At 55.6% G+C, this 18,857-nt stretch overlaps 3 protein-coding genes across 3 annotated transcripts; 1 reads left to right on the top strand and 2 right to left on the bottom strand.

Moving 5' to 3' along the window:
• Positions 1 to 49: 49 nt before the first annotated feature.
• Positions 50 to 997, bottom strand: LOC128266874 (DNA repair protein XRCC2-like). Its single transcript, XM_053003663.1, has one exon. The coding sequence runs from the start codon at positions 995 to 997 to the stop codon at positions 50 to 52; it is 948 nt and encodes a 315-aa protein (XP_052859623.1).
• A 2,318-nt stretch (positions 998 to 3,315) lies between these two features.
• On the bottom strand, positions 3,316 to 9,649 carry LOC128268261 (cilia- and flagella-associated protein 44). Its single transcript, XM_053005311.1, has 8 exons — positions 9,525 to 9,649; positions 8,984 to 9,456; positions 7,402 to 8,914; positions 6,700 to 7,338; positions 6,532 to 6,639; positions 6,432 to 6,467; positions 4,404 to 6,306; positions 3,316 to 4,341 (listed from the first exon to the last, which is right to left on the bottom strand). The coding sequence occupies exons 1-8, from the start codon at positions 9,647 to 9,649 to the stop codon at positions 3,316 to 3,318; spliced, it is 5,823 nt and encodes a 1,940-aa protein (XP_052861271.1).
• Positions 9,650 to 14,256: 4,607 nt separating this feature from the next.
• Positions 14,257 to 18,397, top strand: LOC128267903 (zinc finger protein GLI1-like). Its single transcript, XM_053004852.1, has 3 exons — positions 14,257 to 15,031; positions 17,297 to 17,570; positions 17,636 to 18,397. The coding sequence occupies exons 1-3, from the start codon at positions 14,454 to 14,456 to the stop codon at positions 18,395 to 18,397; spliced, it is 1,614 nt and encodes a 537-aa protein (XP_052860812.1). The 5' UTR covers positions 14,257 to 14,453.
• Positions 18,398 to 18,857: the final 460 nt, after the last annotated feature.

The following is an 18,857-nucleotide window of genomic DNA, read 5'->3' as shown; positions in this document are numbered from 1 at the left end:
CTGGCTCTTGCTGTAGAGATTTATTACTGATCGAAAACATGAAACGAGGCTATGGCTTTGGCTCAATCCAGTTGAAACCGAGTTTATCTATCAAATAGTAACGTGTGTGCTGCGGTTGGCTGTTCTCCTTCGATGTGATGAACGCAGTGAACCGTTGCTCGTCCTCCGCTTGTTCGTGCGTTCCCGGCCAGTGGTCGCTTTCGCACAGCTCGATACGATAGTCCACCGGCAGGCTAACTGTTGGCGCGCCTTTTCCGGGCGGAAACATGTCATTCGTCGGCGTGCTTTTGGCTGCCGACGTCGATCCTTGCGATGGGTTCTCCAGCAGGAACCCAGTCAAAGACAGTTCAAAGTCTTGCTCGCTTTCACCGTTCGCAAAGTACGCTGGGTTCGTGTAAACGAACGCCTTGTGCCACTTTTTAGCTATTCGCCTGAACGTTTTGCATTTCGCCAGTTGATAGTTTTCCATTCGCACTGGCTTCGCCGGAGTGCACTTGGTCCAGTAGAATGTGGCGATCGAATCGACCAGCACGTAACCGATGTCCGGCTGCTGAAGGAAAACGTTCTCCAGCGACACTAGGGTCATTTCGAACTCTTCCAGCGAGTAGCACTCGATCAACTGCAACCGGTCCAGGCTGGTCTGCTGGATGCGTTCAATTTGCGGCCCGTCCAGCGTAGCGGCAATGGCCGGTTCGGCGTAGTTTAGGATGTACTTTTCCAACACGTCCAGCACTACCTCCAAGTGGAAGGTGTTTTCGCAATCGATCAGCACGGCACCGATCTCGTGGCCTCCACAGTTCACCGGAAGCACGATGCGGGCAATCAGGTCGAGCAGCAGGCGCGATTTGCCCGTGTTGGAGTCACCGACTATTTCCACCAACTCACCCGCGTTCGGGCCACCGTCCGGGAAAAGGGTTTCCTCCAAACGGGGCGGCAGTTCGGTGGCGATCAATGATAGGCGCGATAAAACATCGTTGCCGGATTCGCAGCCACTCATTGCGCCGGAACTATTGAACACGAAACTCGCGCCAATCGCGTTTGACAGCCCGTTTGCTCTTTCTCTCTCTCTATCGCTTTATCTCTTCCTTTCTATCGGTTAAACGCCTTGCGTTATGCAAAACGCACTACACCGGAGCCCCCGGGGGATTCGAATGTTTCCATTCAGCGAAGCGCGGTCAGAGACCCCACACAATGACGACGTGATAAATATAATTCGTTTTATTTTAAAACACCTTTTTCGACCTCACGGTTCGCGTTGGATCGATCGGAGAACACTCACCGGAATTCAAATTTGTCAGCATCTTTATATTGTTTGACATTGATCTGTTAAGAGATGAAAATTCAACGAGAAGAAATCCAACACTGTGTCCCCTTGTCGACAAACGCATAGGAGTATTTCTCCACGCGGGCACTCCGCCGGCTGGTTCCAGGGCCACCCGAACGGCGAGGATAATTATAAATCAGCTGATCTCCCGCTTCGAACCGTGGTGCACTCCCGATAATTTTGGTTTCATTGTCAGAAACAGCAAACCAAAATCACACCAACGACGATCCGACGACGGCCAACACGCGACCAATGCCCCCGCCCCCCCCGGCACTTGCCATGCCCTCAAGCCGAACGATATTTATGACACAGCCTTCGGTGGGACTGGGATTCTAACCCGGACCGAAACGAACCCACCCGGGGGGTTGATTTTCCACCGACACACCACTTGGGGCACGCACTCGCGGTCGCAAGTGAATAACGCCGCCTGTGCACAGTCTGGCGCCGTGAGTCACGCGATTCAAACCGTTGCACACGTGCATCGGCTTCAGCGGTGCATCGGGGTTCGCGTTTTCCGACCTGTGGTCAATACTTGTGGTCAATTTGTGTGCCAGTGTCTTGCCAACGGAAGAATTGTCGTTCACTTTCCACAGCGAGTAATAGTAGGGAAAAGCTGGCATCGGAGTGCTGATGCCGGGTGTTGGTGAGTGTCCCGTTTAGAAGCATAGAAACATTAGAAACATTTATTAACCTTTCTTGAACTGTGCAGTGTGCGCTTTATTGAATTGTTTGCCCTATTTTATGAATACAAATGTAAATGAAAGAAATCTAAATTCATCGGAAGAGGTCCCCATCACTATCTCCGCAAAGTCCGCTACTAATCTACTCAAATCATAATGTCCCCATCGTTGCCCAAAAGAAGAGAATGAAGAAGTCACTGCATCGAATGCAAAGTTATTTGCGAGACGGAAAAAACCTCGATATTGGCCACCGGTCGGGTCGGGATTGTTGACAAGAGCGCCGGTACCGGACAAACAAGCCAGGTGCCGAAAAACAAAAAGACAGCGCACCGCACGAAGACACCGATTCATCATTATCGGTCGGGGTCCGCGCACGATTGGCAAGTGTGTGCGCGTCTGGGCCGGGCGCACGCTTATCACTCGCGGTGCCCCCGCGGGCACAATCTGGCCGACTTTTGCGTCCGCACAATGACCAACGCGTCGCAGGACAATCCATCGATCAGCGCCGGGGCCGAGACGCTAGCTTGTGGCAGCTTTGTGCCCGTTACGGTGCCGGTGATAGTGTTTGCGCACGGCACCACGGGCACCACGGGCACCAGGGAGGACGTCAACAAGGCCGATGTTTTTCACTTCGAGGACCGATTTCCTGCGTCCGCCGTGTGGTCACCAGCCCACACTTAGAGGGGGGGCGCATCCGATTGGGAGCGCACACTTCTGGGTCGCAATAACCCGGACGCAGCAAAAAGTGCCTACTCATCCCGTCGGCCGGGGCCGGGAGATAAGGATGGGCGCACACTTTTAGCGCACAGTCCGCACGCGCGATTGATGTGCGCCCTTGCGCGGGACACACGCAAAATCACGCCAAATCCTCGTGGCGTCCGCTGTGGCGTGATCGAATGGAAAACCGCACTTTTGAGCACTCGTAAACTGCTGGCTGGAAGTCGGAGTAAATCCTTCACCAGGATAGCTTGCCCCTGAAGAAATGGATAAGTCTGGTACACCCATCAATGGCAACAGTTTATTAAGCAGCATTCAGAAGAAGCGTGTGAACCCGAAAAGGGTACAATCGAGCGAGAGAGAGAGAAAGACACAATTTTTGTTTACACCAACCACCATGATAACGGCGGACACAGCGGCGGTGGCGGTGGGCGAAAGATAACGCGTCGGGGGCACACGCCACGGGCGCATGACAGTGCTGCGCGTTCCACCTGCCGGTGACACTGTCGCTAAGGGCCACGGCCATACACACCTGCGTTACGCACCCAGACAAGAGATTATCGCTCTTCGAGGGGGGTGGCACTGCGGTCCCAATTATTGGTCTCGCACGCACTGCAGAATACCCTCGATGACGGTCCTGATCGTGTCGAGTGTGATGTCTTCGACCGTGTTCTCCTGCGCGTACACCAGCAGCTCCTCGCAGACCAGCGCCACGTTAACGTCGTCCGCGTCGATACCCGGCTTGTGACGGATCCCGTTCGCCACGAACCCGACCGTGTCCGGATGGCTCACGTCGGCCAGGTGTAGCGTCGCCAGGACCTGCTTCATGATGTCCACCAGAATGTTGTGCGAGTAGTTTTGCGACGCCGGGAAGATCATCTCCAGACTGTTGCTCACGATCTCGCCCAGAATCTCCTTCGTGTCGATGTCGTAGCCCTCCTTGAACGTGCGGAAGATGCTCTCGATCAGCTCGGCGATGGCCTGCGGTGGGATCGTGATCAGTAGCTCCTCCGGGATGAAGGACTTGAAGTTCTCGATGATGTGCGGCAACAGATCGCTGGCGTGCTCGGGCGCAAAGTTGTGGATGATGTTGGACAGGTAGTGCGCCAGGTGGTTCACCACGCGCTTGATGTCCGACTGCAAGACGTGCGATCCGAGCTGCTCCATCAGGAAGTCGTCGATGAGGCCGGAAATTTCGTTGTACAGGAAGTTGTCCGGTGAACTGGCGCGGGTGCTCGGGGGCGCCGAATCCATCACCGCGTTGTACACGGACTCGTCCGCCAGCGGGAGCGGTTTGCCGCCCGTGACCGGCGGCGGGATGATGATCTCCACGTCCGGACTTTCGGCCGACAGTGGCTTACACTTCATGCTCAGCGTTCGTATCTCGCGCTGCAGCGTGTTGATCTGTTCCTTCTGGATTTTAGCGATCTCGCGCAACTTCGTCAGATCGTCCGAGTAGGTGGGCGGCGGATGGTTACGCTTTTCCTGCAGCGCCCTCTGGTGGGCCAGCGATTTCTCCAGATTGTTGTACTCCTCCTGGAGGACTGTGAGAATGTGCAGCTTCTCGGTGCCCTCCTGGATGACCTTCTTCAGTTCTTCTTGCTTTCGGGCGTACAGCTTCTGCAGAGTGATCCGAAGAGACACAGTGAGATAAAGTCTATAAACCCCTGCGTTATCCTTACCTTAAGATCCTTGGTCCGTTCGGCGTAGCTCTTCTTCACGTCGTCCAAGTTGGCACGCATCTCGAACGTGTACTGGCGCAGTATCGTTTCCTCGAGCTCGTCCAGATCGATAACGCGGCCAAACTTCTTCATCATTGTCCCGTTGATCGTCTCCTTCAGTGACACCAGCTGCTGGCGCATGTACTTGATGTCCGTTTTCATGCGCGCCAGGTGGACCACATTGACCCGGTGCTTCCGTTTGGTCTCCAGTGTTTCCGCGGCCAACTGGTCGACCCGGGAGTACAGCGTCAGCAGCGCGTCCCGGTTAAACATGAGGCTGCTCTCGACGTCGTGGAACTCGTTCTCCGTGCGGAAGTACTGCATCTGATCCATCCGCACGATCACCAGCGTATCGATGTCGTTCAGGCGCCGCTGCTTGTCGCGCCGCAACTCCAGCAGCTCGTCTTTCTTGCGCCCCAACCGGACGTTCGTTTCGGCCAGGCTCGGCTTCAGGTTCTCCAGCTGGCGGTGCCACTCCTTTAGCGTCTTGTCCTCGGCATAGTGACGGCGCTGCAAGTCCAGCTTCTCGTTGCGCAGCTGGATAGCCAGCGCGTACAGGTCCGGATCGCAGCCGGCCGGACAGTGGTTGAGGTCCAGGAACACCTTGCTGACTTCGCCCTCGTTCGCAACCTCCAGCCCTTCGATGTCCTCCGAGGAGTACTCGGACGAGGAGTCCGACTCGTTGTCGTTGATTTTGCACGGTTTGTACTTTTTCTTGTAGATCCGCTTCATCACCTTGGCGTACTCGTTGTCCAGGCAGGCCGAATTGAACCGGTGCAGGTTCGACCGTTGCTCTCGCTGTATCGTCTCGATCTCCTGCTCTACCAGCTCGATCGCGGCCCTCGCATCGTGCACCGCCTTCAGCAGCTCGTTCCGCTCGATCGTTATCTCCTCCACGCCCCGAACGATCTCCGTTTCGATCTTGCTAAAGTCGCGCAGTATCCACAGCTCCTGGTACAGGGTTAGCTGAAAGTTTTCCAACAATTTCGCATCCGTCTCGACCTGCAACCGCTCCTGGGCCAGTTTGGCGAGCTCGTCGTCGAACTGTGCGATGCGCCGGGCCACCTTGCCGATGATCTTGTCCTGTTTGAACAGCTTCCGGACGAGCCGCTCGTCTCGTAGTTCCTGCTCGTGCTTGTTAGCCATCGGTGGACGCGTGGCGCCATCAGCACCGGCCAATCCCAGAGCGTCTTTTGCGATCGAATCAAAGTACGCCAGCGTTCCCTTGTTACACGGCCCTTTGGGAACACCCGCTTGCGTCGGGCTGTCAAGTTTCATTCGATCCTCTTCGAACTTGTACCGATCGTCAGCGTACTCGGTGTCCACGTTGATCGTTAGCTCAACCGGGAGCGACTTCCGTTTGTCGGCCGGAATTTCGTCGTAAATGTCCCGCAGCTTACGCTTCTGCTTGTCCACGTAGCGCATCAGGTCGAGCTTCTGGTCGCGCAACGCAAACACCTTGCGATTGTACGCACCCTGGATGGCGAACAGTTCCTGGCGGACACGCAACAGCTCCCGGTACTTGCCGGTGGCACTTTCGACCCGCTCCTCCGACGGTTCGTACTCGGGGTCGCTCTTGAGGTTGTAGTCACCGATCGTACCGGCCGCCTCCTGGATGGCCTGATCGTCGGCCGGATCGTTAACGTTCGGGTCCGGCTTGGCCGCCTTGTGCGCTTCCCATTCCTGCTGCCGGACCGTTTCCTGGTTCTTTCGCTCGCGGTACTTCGCCAACAGGCGCCTCATTTTGCTTTCCAGCTTAAAGTCGATCGTCGACTGTGACAGACCCTCAAGGAACGATTCTTTCCGCTGCAGCTGAGAGTCTTTGCGACGATCTTTGCGTTTCGTCGGGGATGTCTCGGGATGCCTGGGAGTGGAACGTTTTAATACGTAAGTAAAGTTTGGCCAATCAGACCGGCAATTACAACACTAGCTGTGAATCAACCCAAACAACTGTGCCAAACGGTTACAAAAGGTACTTATTGAACCAACCTGTCCTCCGGAGTTTTACACAACTCAATGAATCGGCTTTAGGGAAATTGCAAAAATCGATATGGTTATGATGTTCACCTATGTAACGCAAAAAACTTACCGCTTCCGTAGTTCTTCCGCCTCGACCAGTCGGTCAACTTCTTTGACGGTCTCGAAGTATTCATCGTCCAACTTTTCGATACGGAAACTCTTGACACTCCGTTCGCTCCTGAAAGTCACTCCTGTTAGATCCTGTTGATACTTGGTCACCCCTTCAGCCGTGACTCACCTGACGGCCAACACCTCGATCGGAAAGCTTTCGAGAGGTTCCAGAAAGAATCGGCTCAGCTTACGCGCCGTAATGCGCACCTTCTCCACATCGAACGCCATCCGGCGGTGCACCAGACTCATGTCCGCCTCGAGCTGCTCCCTCAAATCGTCCATGATGCGCTCGTCCAGCACAAAGTCCGTCACGGGGATACGGTACGCCGGCGGCAACGCACGGTTCCGCTCGAGCAGTGCGACGAACCGCTCCCGATGCTCGGCCACCCGCTTCCGGACGACCTCCCGACGGTCGGCCACAATTTTCGCCAACCGATCCGCTTCCCGTTTCGCCTTCTGCTGCTCGAGCGACGGGAAGCCCTGCTCGGCGATGTCGAACACACGTTTGACGCTTTTCTCCAACGGCTTCGGTGGCACGGCCTGAAACGCGTCGCCGGCACCGTACCAGCGGTAGGCGAACAGATTTCCATCGGTGCCGACGCTGAAGAGGTACGAGAAGTCGTAGCTAAACGCTAGGCCCGTGATCCGCCCCGTTCGGTTATCGTGCATCGGCAGTGTCCAGTGGTCCGACAGATCCCGAAAGTCCTGCTTCGTTCGATTCACCCGCACGGTCCCATCGCTGGCACCGTAAATGGTGTAATGGGTGCTACAGAAACAGACCGGCGGCTAATTAGTTTGGGCCCGTGGAAAGTCCTTCAGATATACTTACTCCTGCAAGAAGCACGTCAGTTCCGTGTCCTCGGCCGCCGGGATCGGGGTGCAGGAGAGGGGATCTTCATCGTCGAACCCGTACTCGTACACGTACCCTGCGTCGTACCCGCCCATCGACAACCACAGCGTGTCCTCGTCCGTGTACCGGGCCCACAGTATCGGGCTGGGCACCTTCGGGATGTACAGCGGTTCCAGGTCCTGCTCGTCGTCCGAGTCGGCCAAAAACGCTTCCTCGTTGATCTCCGCCTTCGGGTCCGCCTGCCGCAGCCGGTCCAGTGACTGCTGCTTCTTGGCCCGCTTCTCCTGCCGCCGCCGTTCGGTGTCCGCGATCAGCAGGTTGCGCTTGATTTCGGACTTGACAGACTGGAACACCAGCTGCTTGATCTCGACGTGCCGCAGGTGGTAGGAGATGGTGGTGTAGTCGACCTCGCGCTCCGGTAGGTCCACCTCCAGCAGCTGGCCATGTCGGCAACCGACCAGTGCCGTGGCCGCCGAGTCTGGCTTCCAGTTCAACGAGCTAACCGCCGACGGAGTGTACACCAGCCCGATCGGTTCGATCGTTACGTGGGGTCCCGTGCGTACGAATCGGTGCACGAAGATCGTCCCGTCTTCCGAACCGGACACCAGAATGGTTTCGGAGGCGTTGAGCGCAAGCGCCGTCACCGCTTCGGTGTGTGGTTTAAGAAGCTGTATCAGATTGACCCGATTCTCCGGGTACGCCAGATGGCCATCGTGTAGGTTAACTGCCACGGTCCGCAGGAACCCATCGCTAAAGCCGAGCACCAAGATGGCACCGGTGGGATCCAGCGTTACCGGGAGCCACAGCATGGTCCTGCCCGAGTACTGGAACTGATGTGTCAGCAGCAGTTCCCGCTTGTGGTAATCGTAGACGCACAGTTTGCCATCCACTCCGAGTGTAGCTACGTGACCCGACACCGGACTAGTCTGGACCGCCGCAATCGGTCCGGCGTGACACCGAAACAGCTGCTGCGGTGGCTCCGTATGATGGGCCGGTGTCAGATCACACAACCAAATGCCTCCCGCTCCGTCCTGAGCGTACCACTGGAACTCTCCCTGTTCCCGGCTTACCAAACACATCAACTCGCTGTGATGCGTCGCATCGGTTCCGATCCGAAACTCCATGATCGGTTCGATCTCCACAAACCGATCGTCATCCGGTGGGTCGGCCAACTCGACCGTCTCCCAGAACCAGATCTTAATCTTTCCGTCCAGCCCGGCCGTCATAATCTCGCTTCCGCGCATGCTCAGCTGCGTGATGGGTCCGTCGTGGCATGGCTTCCGACCCTTCCGGCACACTTCCAGCTTGATGAGCCCGGCTTCCCACACCAGGATGTTGCCCCACTGGCACCCGGACAGCACCTTCTCGTCCGGCAGGGGCAGCAACCCGATGATGTCCGAGATTTCCGTCTTCCCGAAGCGACCCAGCTCACCCTGCAGCTTGAGCCCGGTGAAGGTATTGGACATCTTCCAGAACTTGACATGACCGAGCCCTGCGGAACCAGAAAACCCGTGGCGGTAAGAAGTACTTCCTCCTGCTTTTGGTCGGCTCCACTACTGACCACACGTTGTGATGTGCCCCGGGACGCTCGGTGAGAACATCACGTTGATGACGTCGTTCGAGAAGGACTTGCAGCGCAGCACGATCTCGCCCTCGGTCCAGTTCCACACCGTGAGCATGTAATCCGGTTCGATGCCCTGCGATATCAGCAACCGCCCGTCGCCCGTATAGTCGACGCGAGAGTAACCCGCCGTGGTTCCGCCGACCAAAACGTTAACCACCTCCATCTCCGGGTACTGATAGATGATGATCGGTGGATTCGCGCCATTTTCGGCTACGGTCAAATGACAGTACTCGGCACACGGGTTAACCGTGATGCAGCCGATACCACCACCGGTCGAGCTCCGGCGGGTCGTAACGGTGCGTGTTCCGACGTGAAAGAAGTGGATCAAGTTGCCCGACGCAAACACCAGCACATTCTCGTCGATTTTGCACAGATTAAAGTAGCGCTTGCAGTCGTAGCCGTAAGAGTAGCTGAAAGAAGGCAGACACATGAGGCACACCAAGTAGGCCGCCGACAGCTGGCCGCCCGGATAACTTACTCGAATTCGAGCACCTCGTTGGGAATGGTGCACGACGAATTGCGGATCGGTTTCGAGATCAGTGATTTTCCGTCGTAACGAGCCGGCTTGCTGGCGGCTTCCGATGGAGGTGAAAAATTGTCCATTTTCACAAACGGGCCTCCAGAGTCCTGGAGCAGTGCTACTCTTACTGAGCGTTCGTAGAAGTTTAGGTTTTATTTCCAAGCACGCTAAGGTGGGTTGCTAAGGTAACAACTTTTCCGGTGGCATAGCGACCACCGTTGTGCAGGCTGGCAGGCGTTTGGGGTCTTGTTGGGGAATCCATTTTGTATCGTTTTCGTAGGTAACATTTCATTCATTTTATTTACCGTATTTAGGATATAGGTTGCATTTTTAGCCACCATTTACTATATTTCTATTTTTGTCTGTTCCCGTTTTGACATTTCATTTTGACATTCAACACTAAGACCATTTTAGTATTTTATCAAAAATGCTCCTGATAGGCAGTTTCACAAGAGTTTTGCTGGAAATAGCATTCTTTAAATCCTAGGATGTTCCTCGGACTCGTTCTCGGACTCGGACGTTCATAGGACTCCCCTCGTATAAGTCGTCGATGAATTTTCAGCCCGGAAAAAAATAAATACAATGCTATTTGTACAGTATAAAATGCGGATTGATTCATTCAATTATTTTACATTTTCAAGTACACTGAAGTGGAGTTACTTTGGAATTTCCCAAGTCTGACATATTTCCAAAATGGCAATAGAAATGGGATCCTCTTCGTTTGATGCAGCCAAATTGCGATGCGAATGGCGGTGCACCTCCGATCGCCTATCAAAGGCAGATCGTCGTCAACCGGCGATCCTTCATGTCCAGCACGGATCACCCTACCCCACGCTATCGGTGTATCCGCGGTGGCTTGAAACGTGCCGTGTGGCAGACAACAGAGCATTGACCGTCTACCGATAAGTCTGCACGTCGCCCCAGCCGCCCCATTCCGGGTGATGAAACCCGGTGTCCAGGTTTCAACAGGTCGCCCCCCACCGCGCTCCGATAAGACGAGGCCCGCCACAGCTGTTGGCCGCGGGAACCCGCGGGCTCTGGGAAACCCGGGCGGCGGGGAATCAATCACACTCCCTTCCGTCGCCGGGGGTGGGCCGAATGATATTGAATTGGTTCGTAAATTATCGGTCGCCATGTCGGACGTCCGAAAAGGGAACTGCAAATAATCGTTTTTTTTGCTGGTGGCGGTGCGGACGAGCGGGGTCGGGGCCCCCTATTGCACGAACCGTCCCGAACCGGATTCGCAGACACGCGGTGTGCGATAACTTTTGGGGCGCAGCAAAGGGGATGATGAAGTCTGGACTGATTGAGATCCCCCTAAATCGTCGCAGCCGGGTACAAAGTACAAGTCTGCGTCGGCGGCCCGGGCCGTTGCATGCGCTGTGCATGCTCCTTGGACTTGCTCCTTCTCATTCCGCAACCATTCATGGTAAAGCCCGACCCCGGGGCCGGCCCGAAGTGGGACAAAACGGCCGCACGGACTACGCTGGCCCTTGGACGCTGGCGTGGATCGGCGATAAGCCAATCGCGGACCGCGGTGCCGTAAAATCGATGGGATCCGGTTCGGTCCGGCTACGATAACCCGGCGGGTTAATTTCCGAGTCCGTCCGCGAGCATCACGCTCGCGTCCGGGACAGTGAAAATCCTGGCCGATGAGGCCTCGACTAACTCCTCTCGAGCCACTAATGCCGAGCGCAGTCGACCTGATGTAATACTCTAGAACAATTGCCAAACTTCGCGGCCTGGCCTGCGGATGGCTTCGGTGTACCTTGGAACGTCCGAAACGGCCACGGGGGGTTCACAGCTCATAGCGCAAGCCCGGGGTGCCGTAATTGGCCGGACCGAGGCGGGTCCGATAAGAGCGCCGCCGAGGCCGACAGACCAACCGTTAATCGAGCGGTGAACCGCTTCTAACCGGTCTAACCGTTGGAAATCGCAGCTTTGCCAGTGATGCGACCCTCTCTCTCTCTCTGTCTTATCTGTCTCTGGGAGTCACAACGCGCTGGCGAGGGGACGAACGATAAGCGATTCTTAGGATCGTCCAGAGCGTTACGCGCACCTTGCTTGCGGTTGTGGGAGTGAACCTCTCCAAGTCCAAGTGGCCTACTTCCTATAGACGCATATCCTAAGCCTTTGAAGCTGAGTGTAGCTTGCCTAATTGCTGTCACACCAGATCGTGACCGGATTGGGGTCGCCAGTAGCTGCCGCCACCGCCACAGAGTGTCATCGTAAGCGAGGAGCTGGTTGTTTGCAAAACAAGAACCCGCGAACGTCTAAACAAAAATTAGGATTGGTGCACTGGTCGCGTAACGGGGCTAGGCTAGGCCGATCGCTTATCAAGTACACCTTTTCCCACATCTCCCCCTGCAACTGTCCGGCCGCTTATCACCGATCTACTCCGAGTCCGGATGGGTCCGGTCAATATTTGCAGTTGTAGCAAAGTGCATCGTACACCAGCGGTCTGTGGGGTGGGAAGTACGGAATAGTTGCGCGTACAGGAATGTTGCTACAAATCAACTCGCGACCGGAGCGATCCCGTAGGTCACCAGAACAGACAATGGCCGACTATACTAGCTCGGCTGTAATGCGCAGTTTAGCCGGCGTCTGGCGTCAAACGTCACACGAGTCGTGTGTATGTAGGGCCCCGAAGGGCGTGATCGGACACAGAGGCTGGTGTGCCTGATTAGGGCCGACCCTGGCGAACCGGCTCGATGGCGTAGCAGTAGACCCCACGAGCCACTGGATCCGGTGCGGGATCCGCGCACGCAGCTCGAGGCGCGATCCGCGGTGCTCCAGTTAACCTGTTCGCTAGAGCACCACTAGATCCGCTTTGAACAGGATCATCGATGATGTCGTTTCCCGACGCTTCTCAGGAACCGGTTGCCGGCGGTTCGGACACTTTAACGCGCCATCGGCCACTTGGCCTGGCTTATCACTGGCTTCTTTGCTACGTCGTGGGGGGGTTACTACTGATGCAGTCCGTCGTACTGTGAGCCAGATTGGCCCAGCGATCCGGAAACGATTCACCGTTACGGGAATGGGGGACCACATGACTCCCCACCGGGTACACCGGGAAAGATGGCACACGTGGGTACCCTAGTATGACCCTGTCTTCGTCTAGACGATGGGCGACTCATTTTGTTTTGGGGCGGAGGATGGCCACCTTGTATAGATCCTATCGTCGCCCATCTGGACAGTCTGTTCGGCGATCAGAAGAACATCGGGTTCGGGGTTGTTGACAGCCCGTTATCGGGCGGACCGCCCATGGACCGCCAATTGCCAATGCCGTACAAGACACACCTGAACACGCTGTTCCGAGAGTACTTCGCCAAGGGTACGTGTCGTGCCTTTGGAGTACTTCGGTTTCGGTACGGAAACGGAAATTAGTCCCCAGCCCTGATCGCTGCCACTGATAGTTGCGCTATTGCGCAATGACACACAGTATGACCATTGATGTTTTGGGTTCTCCTCGTGGTCACGTGGTGTGTGACGTGTGGGATGTTTTCCTTCCGGTCTCTAGATTGGTCCCGCGAAAGCAACATTCTTGTTGTTGTTGTGAACGGCTGACCAGGTGTCCAGCGCCGCAGGCTAGTTGGGAGATGACGAGTTGTTTTGATTCGTGGTTCGAAAGTATGAATGGTTTCGGGGTCCTAGGGGGGGCTTATCTTGGGAACCGGTGTTCTAGAGTGGTCTTTTATCATGGCCACTTCCGAGAATCGAGGTCCAGCAGCAACCTTAGCATTGTTCGGTTGAAGTGATGTTAGAATTGAACGACGACGGCCGATGTCTACAATCTAGTGGACTCATTGAGCAATTTATTGGACCCTCCGGTGAAGCCCGAACCCAGATAACGGACCAGATCTGCACTCAATCAATCGGCGTTACCTCACGGGGCAGTCGAAGTGATCTCCCTGCCGTGCCGTGACTGCGATAAGCCACCCAGCCACCATGCGTCTCCACTGGCCACCGCGTTTGTTGCCCTAGTCTCTGGAAGACGTCATCTGGCCCTTTGCCCCGGGGCGGCGTCATAGAGCGGCGCGTACCCAAACCGAATCACCCGAAGATGTCACGAAGCAAATTTTATCACATCGTCACCGCAATTTTGATCCCCAATGAGCCAAACAGACACACACACACACGTACTGACCGATCCAGACCTTCTCAACGAGCGCTGGACGCGTGAATCCAGATAGGGACCATCACTGCCACCGACTTCACGAGTGTGTGGCCGACCCAAAACCAATGGCAGGGCAGGGCTGTGTGTCGGTCGCCTGATAAGACCGCGACTTCGAAGCACGATCATCGTCCGGCTCTAGGGTTGTGTTGGTCTAGGCCAACGCATACCACGAGTTGAGCGGAGAAGCCATTCATATGTGTTCCGTGCGGGCCACCGACCGCCTTTAGTCACGGTTTGTAACCCGAACTACCCGGATCACTCGTCCGGCTACCCCAGGGGGGCTCCTAGAGAAGCGCGTGGTGATCGACCTCCACAAACGGATCGGTGCAGATCACTGTGTTGTGATCGATTGTTGTAGCGAGTTGAAGAAAGTCTCTATTAGGTGCCCTATAGAGAGGCCTAGTCTGGTGTCTGTGCTTCAAAAGTCTTGCCAAGAACCGCCTAGAGTGGCTTGGAGGTGACGCTTGACGTTTGATGGCTGAATGCAAATAAGCTATCGTGTGTATGCGTGTGTCTGTGTGTGCCAGAGGGTGGACTAAAAGATAAGACGCGGTGACAAACAAGTGGATCTTAAGGCCGAAGATAAATGAGATAGCGCAGAAGGAAGGAAACGGAAGGTCCGCGCAGAAAGAAGCCAAAGGCGAGCAAAATAGGCAAAATAAATGACTTAAGAACAGTGGAAAAGAAACGTGAGACGTGAGAACGACGAGATGCTAATCAACAAAGAGACCATTCCGTACAGGATGGGCCTGCAGCCCTTCTACTACTACCAGTCGTCGCCGCCGGTGAGCAGTGAGCGCCTGGTAGGGTACCACCACCCGATAACGCCCCCGTACCACCACCCGTACGACTTCGTCCTGCCGATGCAGTCCCCGACGACGACGCCGAGTGGCTCGATGGCCGCGGCGGCCGTTGCAGCCGTTGCATCCGCGGCCGGAGTTCCGCTGCCGCCGGGCGCCACTCGCCCCACATCGCCTTCGCCATCGGCCACCTCTTCACCGCTGTACTTTTACCTCGGAGGAGCCCACGGGACCAGCGGTGCTGGCCACGATGGAAAGGAAGACATTAGCTCGGTGCCGCTTTCACCACCGCATACGCCGCCACTCCAGGAGCCGACCGGCGAGCCATCGTTCGGTGCCACCGCACGGAACTCCGTCATCATGAAGGTCCACAACCAGCAGGTGGTGCCGGTGCAGCGCGGCGACGATGCTGACACCAGCAGCAGCAGCGCCCTGTCGGAACCGGAAACGGTGGAGGAATTCATCTGTCGCTGGGAGAACTGTTACTGGTAAGTGTCTTTTTTCGGGCCCGACCGGCCGGGTACGAGTACGGACTTTTTTGAGCCCCGACTCTCGTTATTTTTGCGGTGTTTGACAGAGATAAAACCGAGGACGGAGATTACGGAAGGCAAGCGATCAGGGGTTTTATGGTCTCTTTGAATTTTTGGCAACCACGAAAGTTTGCGTTTCGGGGTCAACGAGCGCTCGACGAGGTAGCAAGATACACGAGTCTTCAAGAAGAACGGGCTATTTATGGGGCAAGCGTCTAAGGCATCTTGGAGGTTGGGACGATCATTACGTTGGGAATGTCAGTTATTATTGGCCAACCGCAACGTCTCTAGTAAGCACCCAGTTTAGCGTAATCGACTACGTTGCACAGACTTAGATGCGTTAGATGCGTGCGTGTTTGGATTCCGAATATCCGAAGAACCAATCAGCCATTGTTTCTCGGTAGCGTACGTCATCGACGGTTACGGCGGCTCCTTCTTGATTTTCGAAGAAAAATGGCCCGAAAATGCCGCCAGACCAAAATCCGTCTCCGATTTTCCAAGCCGCAAATCTGTACAAATTTCGTACAGTTTGAGTTAAGGACTCACCACTCTGGACATAAGTTTTAAGTATTTTCCAACTTTGTGCAAGTCAAAGTTTTTACTAAATGTTTACACTTTTCAGAATAACTCGGCTTTTCACTCAAGTAATTGATAGTTCCAAACTTCAAACTCTTGATGGATCACCCTATAGAAGGATCAGCCTGTGTGCTCCTCTAGTGTGTGGAGCTCATCGTGGCAGTAAAATCAGAGAATATGCCGCCCCGCAAAGTCCAGGAACAACACCGTCCTTCAGGTGCGGTTTCTTATCACGCTTATCACACGGTACGTTAGGTAGAACGGTAGCGAGAGATGATGCTTCTCTGTCATCTTTCATTCTGCCCGAGGTTGCCCGCAAGGCGTAGTCGAGCTCGAGGGAACGCTCTCCTTGTCGTCGGCCGGGGGTGGCCGTGGGGTCGAGCTGAGATACGCACACGTTTTCGCGTGTGCCATTTGCACACGTCACGAACCACACGACCTGGATGCTGGCCGAGACAACCGTTCCACAGCAGAGAGGACCCCTGCTGCTCGGAACGCGACCTAAGCCCCGCGACCGGCTCGTTCGCGGTCCGGTGTTGGCATTGGAATTAGGCGATGTCCGCTGCCTCGTACCTAGGCCGCCTGATGTCCGGCCGCACGTGAAATGTTTCACTCTAGCCTTGAGAACGCGCGCGCCCGCCGACACGGTGAAATATTTCACCCCGGGGTTGCGTCAGCCAGGAGCGTGATCTGCTGCTGGCTGGCTGATTTCTGTTGTATTTATTTTTAAATACTAATCTTCGTCCGCACAGTGGCACAGGGGCATTTCCTTTATTGATTGTTTGTTTCGGCTCAATAGATGTTTGTTTGGGGCCGCGCAAAAAAAAGGAACTACACAACAACAAAAACAGGCGTTTAGGGGGTATCAAAATGAAATCGAAAGATGCGCACGTTTCGTACGCCTGTATTTTGTGGGAAACGTAACTCCCGGCGGATCGGCTAATTTAAATGATTGCCGCTTATCACGCACGAGCCTAGAATCGCTGCCCACATTTTTGGGGGCACCGCTCCATACGGTAATATTCGGCCCCCGGGCCCCCGGCAGCTTATCAGCCGCAGTTCGTCCCCTAGTTTCCACGGTCGTGGGGTTTCGATTTGGCGACTTTGAAGGTTCGGCAAGACATTCTCCCTGAACCACACGGACTAATGGATTGATATGACGTATGCCCCGTATGGCCGTTCGTCCTAATCTTGTTCGGGAGAGTTTCGGGAGAGCAAAAACCTCCTAAGGAGAGCCCTCCAGGAAATGTGTCGCGTTCGGTGAATTTCGCAAGATTGTAAAATCCCCGCCGTAAGGGACCGTGGCCCTGATAAATCTGTTTCCGGTTCAGTGCGGTCCTCGCCATTGAACCAGTTTCTTTGCGGTGGCCATTGACACCGGGCTGTCGCCGGCGGTCTGATAAAAAGGCTCGAAATAGAATTGGGGCGCGCGTGCGTGTGGGGTCCTCACCTGGCGGCCGTCGAAATCTTATCGTCCGGCCCGCGCTACGTGACGTCAGGACCACACACCGATCTGGGGCTATCCGGGAATCGGTTGTCTTCGATGTGTCACTTGCCCCCCCCCGCCCCCATTTATGGCTAATCACTCTACACACACACACACTGATTAATTCTCTCTCTGTTTCTATCTCGCTCGCACCTTAACAGTGTGTTCTTCAAGCTGGAAGATCTGGCCAGTCACGTAACGCAGAAGCACGCCGTCATCGGGCTGGATAGTTTGTACTACTGCCGCTGGGAGCGCTGCACGCGCCAGGACCGGGGTTTCAACGCGCGCTACAAGATGCTGGTCCACGTGCGCACCCACACCAAGGAGAAGCCCCACCAGTGCGGCAAGTGCGGAAAGTGCTTCTCGCGGGCCGAGAACCTGAAGATCCATCTCCGTTCGCACTCGGGCGAAAAGCCCTACGTTTGCCCGGTCGAGGTAAGGAACCGTAGCATCGCCGGCTCTCTCGCACTTCTATTAACCTTGGCACCATGGTTTTCTAGGGCTGCAGCAAGGCCTACTCCAACTCGTCGGATCGCTTCAAACACACGCGGACACACTCGAACGACAAGCCGTACGTGTGCAAGGTGGCGGGCTGCAACAAGCGCTACACCGATCCTTCCTCGCTCCGGAAGCACGTCAAAACGTTCAAACACTCCGGGAACAACCGGGCGCACTTGCTGCCGGACGTGTGTCTGGAGTTTGAGAGCTTCTCGCAGGACAGCTCCAAGTCGTCCGGGTACCCGGCTGCAGCCGCCTCTGCCGCCAGCCGCAGTCCAGCCTACTCAGACTCGGACACCGACCCCGGGTTGCTGATCGATGTGGTCAACCTGGAGGGTGGTGGCGCCGGTGAGCAGCGAATACTGTACGGGGACGATTATCCGCCCCGCTGCCACCGTCCGTCCGGTTCGTCCGGACGTCCGTGCGCGTATCCGGACTGTATGGCGCGGAAGGAGCGCGTGTACCGGGATGCGTCCTACTGGATCGTGGACTCGCTGTCCCGTGACACGTACGGGCGCGTGAGTGACTTGCGGATGGGCAACGACGCCGACGGCGATTCAATCGAGGGCGAGTTCGAGGCGGAAGCCCCGGCAACGTGCCCGACTGAGTACCCGCCGTCGGTGGTGCTTCCGAAGGCGCTCGAAGACGACGAGCTGTGCCGTGCGATACGGCAGCTCAATGGACAGTCCCGGAAGTCCCGCGGAAGTCTCCGAATGGACGTCGACGTCGTCGGTCCGCTTGATCTCAGTATACATCACCGCTGACAGTATGGCCGTGTGCAGTGCCGCTGGTTCGGTTTTGGGTCCTCCTTTCCCCGATGACCCCGATTTCCTGCTTCCCCAAAGCTAACTGACCAACCAGCGCCCAAACTTTATACTGTGTTCTACAACGCAACTGATGGATTTTTGTAGCTCGTAAGGCATCTATTACTTTATACACTTTGTACGCACGCTGTTGCTGCGAGTTTAACCATTTATTGCTTTACTATAACAACACACACCCAGGGCCAGGGCCACACTCCCCAAAGGAATGGCCCACTGTGCACTGTACTGTGTCGTGTTCAATGTTTAACGTGACTTCACAAATGGCCCGGAAAATGAAGAGAGATAAGTTAGAGAGACCCGGGCAGAGAAAGAGCGAGAGAGAGGGCTGGGACAGGTGTGCAATGAAACTCAACGTCTTTACTATCATACTATGGAATGCAAAAGTACATATTTGTTAGAA

Source organism: Anopheles cruzii, chromosome 2 (assembly GCF_943734635.1).
Source record: "Anopheles cruzii chromosome 2, idAnoCruzAS_RS32_06, whole genome shotgun sequence".
Classification (NCBI taxonomy): domain Eukaryota; kingdom Metazoa; phylum Arthropoda; class Insecta; order Diptera; family Culicidae; genus Anopheles; species Anopheles cruzii.
The sequence above is the reverse complement of the archived record's forward strand: the minus strand, read 5'-3'. Positions and strand labels throughout refer to the sequence as shown.